Source organism: Monoraphidium neglectum (genome assembly GCF_000611645.1).
Source record: "Monoraphidium neglectum strain SAG 48.87 unplaced genomic scaffold scaffold04780, whole genome shotgun sequence".
Classification (NCBI taxonomy): Eukaryota; Viridiplantae; Chlorophyta; class Chlorophyceae; order Sphaeropleales; family Selenastraceae; genus Monoraphidium; species Monoraphidium neglectum.
This window is the reverse complement of record NW_014008849.1, coordinates 1-3,967: the sequence shown is the minus strand read 5'-3', so window position 1 is coordinate 3,967 and position 3,967 is coordinate 1. Positions and strand designations below refer to the sequence as shown.

General features: G+C 68.7%; 1 protein-coding gene across 1 annotated transcript; it reads left to right on the top strand.

Annotated features, from left to right (window-relative positions):
• Positions 1-340: 340 nt before the first annotated feature.
• Positions 341-3,953, top strand: MNEG_14804 (reverse transcriptase/ribonucleaseH/putative methyltransferase-like protein; the record flags this gene model as incomplete). The annotated part of the gene is made up of 2 exons (XM_014036725.1): positions 341-2,659; positions 2,682-3,953. Coding segments are annotated over 2 exons (3,591 nt in total), but the record flags the coding sequence as incomplete, so codon positions are not given.
• Between the last annotated feature and the right edge of the window lie 14 nt (positions 3,954-3,967).

The window sequence follows — 3,967 nt, the reverse complement described above, 5'->3', positions numbered from 1 at the left end:
GGCCGAGGCGCGGCAAGGGCGGCGCGGCGAGGGCAGCCCGGCGGTGGCGAGCAGCGGCGGGGAGCCAGCGGCGGCGATCGGCGGATGCAGCGGCGCGCAGAAGGCCCATTCGGGCCGGCCGCGAAGGCCCTGCGTGGGAGTAGGACGTGGCGTTTAAGGAGTGGCCGAAGCGGCCCTGCCTGATTTCTGTTCTTCAATTGCTGTGGCGGCCAATTGTGCCCCAAAAAAGCTTACTGGAAATCCCATGGGTAAAAAGTCTCACATTTATTGCTCTTCCCGATCCCCTGTCACGCGGTGGCGTCACACGAAAGCGGCACGGCCGCCCAGGCCGCTGAATCAGGCAGAGCGGCTGCGCGAAGTCGCAGCAAGGCTGCGGGCAGCGGGGGGCACAGCACTGGCTACCAGTGCGTCAGCCAAGCGGCCAGCGGCCGAGCAGCTGAGCGGCAACAGCGCACAGCGGCCTAACGGCAGCGCGAGCGCACAGCTGGTGCACCCCCGGTCTAAGCCCGCCCTCCAGGCGGCGGCAGCGGCCGGCCGGTCTTCAGGCGCGGACGCCATTGGCGCCAGGGCGCAGGTTGAATTCGAGAAGCGCAAGCAAGCGCTGGGAGACGCAGGTGCGCAGCCTGTGGAGCTGCCGAACCCTTCCCCGCCCATCATGCGCGGCAGACTCAAGCAAAGGCTCAGCGCGTGGCGGGCTGTGGTCACCAGCACGCTGGTGATATCCTGGATAGCGCTGGGCGTGCAGCTGGAGTGGTCCGCTGCGGCAGGGCCGCCGGCCCCCAAGGAGAAGCGCAACCACAAGTCTGCGCTGGAGCACGCGGGTTTCCTTACCACGGAGATTGTCCGGCTCGAGCAATCGCAAGTGATAATGCGCCGCGAGAAGCGGCCGGCTGTGGTCAGCCCGTTGGGCGTGGTGGAGCAGGAAGGCAAACTCCGCATGATCCTGGATCTGCGGTATGTTAACAAACACCTAGAACATCATAAATTCAAGTATGAAACGGTCGCCCAGCTGGGCGACGTCCTCCTGCCCGGAGATTATATCTTCTGCCTCGACCTGAAAGGAGGATACCACCATGTGGATATGCACGAGGACGCCTGGGAATACCTGGGTTTCGCCTGGGACAATCAGTACTACGTGTTCACCCAGATGCCTTTCGGCCTGGCGCCGGCCTGCTGGGTGTTCACCAAGCTCATGCGCGAGCTGCTGAAGCACTGGCGGCGTCTAGGCCGCAGGATTACAAATTATATCGACGACTTCTGCGGAGGGGCCGCGGACAAGGACAGCAGCTTCGAGTTCCAGGAGGACTGCAAGCGTGACTGCGCTGACCTGAACCTGCTGCTGAGCGGCGGCGCAAAAGACCAGACGGCGGCCTCGCCGGCTGAGGCCGTGCAGCTGAGGAAATACCTAGGCTTTCACGCGGACACCGCCAAAGGTTGCCTCATGGCCACAGAGCGTAAACGCGAAAAGACGTTCGCCGCCCTCGAGCCCCTGCTGCAGCGGCAGCCCTGCAGGGCGACAGTGCGGGAACTGATGGAGCTTGCGGGGCGCCTCCAGGACCAGCGGCCGGCATTCGGGCCCCTGGTCTCCCTGAAAACGTTTCACATGTACAAGTTAATCGCCGAGGGCCAGGGCCCCGACCCCTACCGCCCCAAGCTAGACCGCTGGGTGCTGGTTACGCCCGAGGCGCGTGCGGAGATGGCCTGGTGGGCGGACCACTTCGACCAGTACAACGGCTCGGCGCCGCTGTGGCGCGGGTCCAAGCCAGGGTTTGTGATCCACTCAGACGCAGCCGGAACGTCGGACAGCGGCAGGGGCACCCTCGGCGGCTGGGGCGCGTGGATGGTGGACCGCGACGGGAGTGTGCTGCGAGCCGCGGGCAAGTGGACGCCCCCGGAGAGCTTGGCCCCGCACGCGCATTCTACTTGGCTGGAGGTGAACGCGGCCGGCCTGAGGGCCCTGCCGGCCTTCAATCGCGACGGCCGCATGGACGGGCGCACAGTGCTGCTGGTGGTGGACAACAGCGCGGCGCGCTACCTCATCGAGAAGATGGGGTCCACAAAGCCGGAGCTGCAAGAGCTTCTCGAGAAGATATTTTGGTATTGCTTCGAGCGCGGCATCACGCTCCGCGCTGAGTGGGTCCCACGGGAGGAGAACGAGCTGGCGGACGCGCTCAGCAAAATAGTCGACAAGAACGACTGGATGCTGCACGAAGAGGAGTTTGGGCGCTTGGCTCGCCGCTTCGGGCCCTTCGAGGTGGACTTGTTCGCATCTCACACCACCAGGCAGCTGCCCAAGTACTTCTCCCTGTACCACACCCCAGACACTGCTGGCATAGACGCGTTTGCCCAGCACTGGGGCCGAGGCTGCTGGTGCAACCCGCCTTTCACCCTGATTGGCCGGGTGCTGAGGCACGCGCGCGAGTGCGGCGCCAGGATGTGCCTGCTGGCGCCCGCTTGGCCGAGCGCGGCCTGGTGGCACCAGCTGGTGCTGCCGGGGGGGACGCACTTCCGCCCGTTCGTGCGGGAGTGCGTCGTACTGCCCAAGAGGCGCGATCTCTTTGTGCCCGGCGCGGCGGGAGGCACCGCGCCGAGCGGCAGGGCGCACTGGACGGTGATGGCCCTGCTGGTGGACTTCGGGCAGGAGGCGGCGGCCGGCTGGGTGGCCGTCCCGCTAACATCAGCACCGCTGGCGCGACGCAGGTGACGAGGAGCTGAGGCTGGCGCTGGGGGACGAGTACGACGTGACGCCCCCGCCGATGCGCGGGTTATTGCGGCGCCTGCTGCAGGACGCGGCGGCGCTGCGGGCCCGCGCGACAATTCAAGCCGCAGTGCGCGAGACCCGCAAAATGGCGCAATTTTTCGGCCTGCAGCAGCACGAGGTGCTGGGGGTCAGCGACGCCCAGCTGGCGGCGTACCTGACGCAGCTCACTGAGGACTCGCGCGCCGCTGGCATTGGGCCGTCGCGCGTGGAGGGCGCGCGGGCGGCCGTGGCGTGCATGCGCACGCTGCGGGGCCTGCCCGCGGTGGACGCGGGAAGGCGCCCCCTGACGGCGCTGGCCGCGGGTGTGGCGGCGCGCACGCTGCAGCCGACGCGGCTGCACCGCGAGCCGTGGGCGCTGGACGACGTTAAGGCGCTGGTGGCCGCGGCGCGGGGGGGCGATCTGGCGGACCTCATGACGGGGGCGGCGGCGGCGCTGGCTTTTGGAGGGTTCATGCGCGCGGGCGAGCCCCTGAAGATCATGGTCCACCCGGACTTGCTGGTGTTCCAGCCGGGCGACGCAGGAGTGGACGCCTTCCTGTGGGCGTCAAAAACTGACCAGGCGATGAAGGGGGAGTGGATCACGGTGGCGGCGGCGCGGGGGGAGCCGCACTGCCCCGTGGGGCTCCTCAAGGACCTCCTGAAAGAAGGGCAGTACGTCACCGGCTTCGAGCAGGTGCCGCACCTTGAGGACTCGTGGAGCCGGCTCGATTTTGGGCCGCTGGTGCGCGCGGTCCACCGCCGCGAAGGGCGGCTGGAGCTGCGCTACAAGGTGTGGGAAATGTCGCCCGACAAGCCGTTCATGCCAGGGGTGTCGGCCAGCACATTCGCTGAGCGCTTCGCGGGGCTCGCAGAGCGGGCGGGCCTGCCGCTGGCGAAGCGCATGCTGCATTGCGGTCGCATTGGCGCGGCGTCCGAGGCGGGGCGCCTGCGGGTGGCCGCCGACCTGTACCAGGAGAACGGCCGCTGGCGCTCCAGCAAGACCGCCCAGCTCTACACGCGGCGCGCGGCTGAGGCGCGCCGCGGCGTGTCGCACGCAATTCTCACGGGCAAGCCCCCCACCGCGCCGCAGCGCGGTGAGACGGGCGGCGCGGCGTGCGCAGCGCGGGCGCCGGAGGCGCCGGCACAGCCGGGGCCCGCAGCGCCGGCGCCCGGGCAGGGCGGAGCCGGCGACGCATCGGCGGCGCGCCGCGGGGTCGGCGAGGCCCC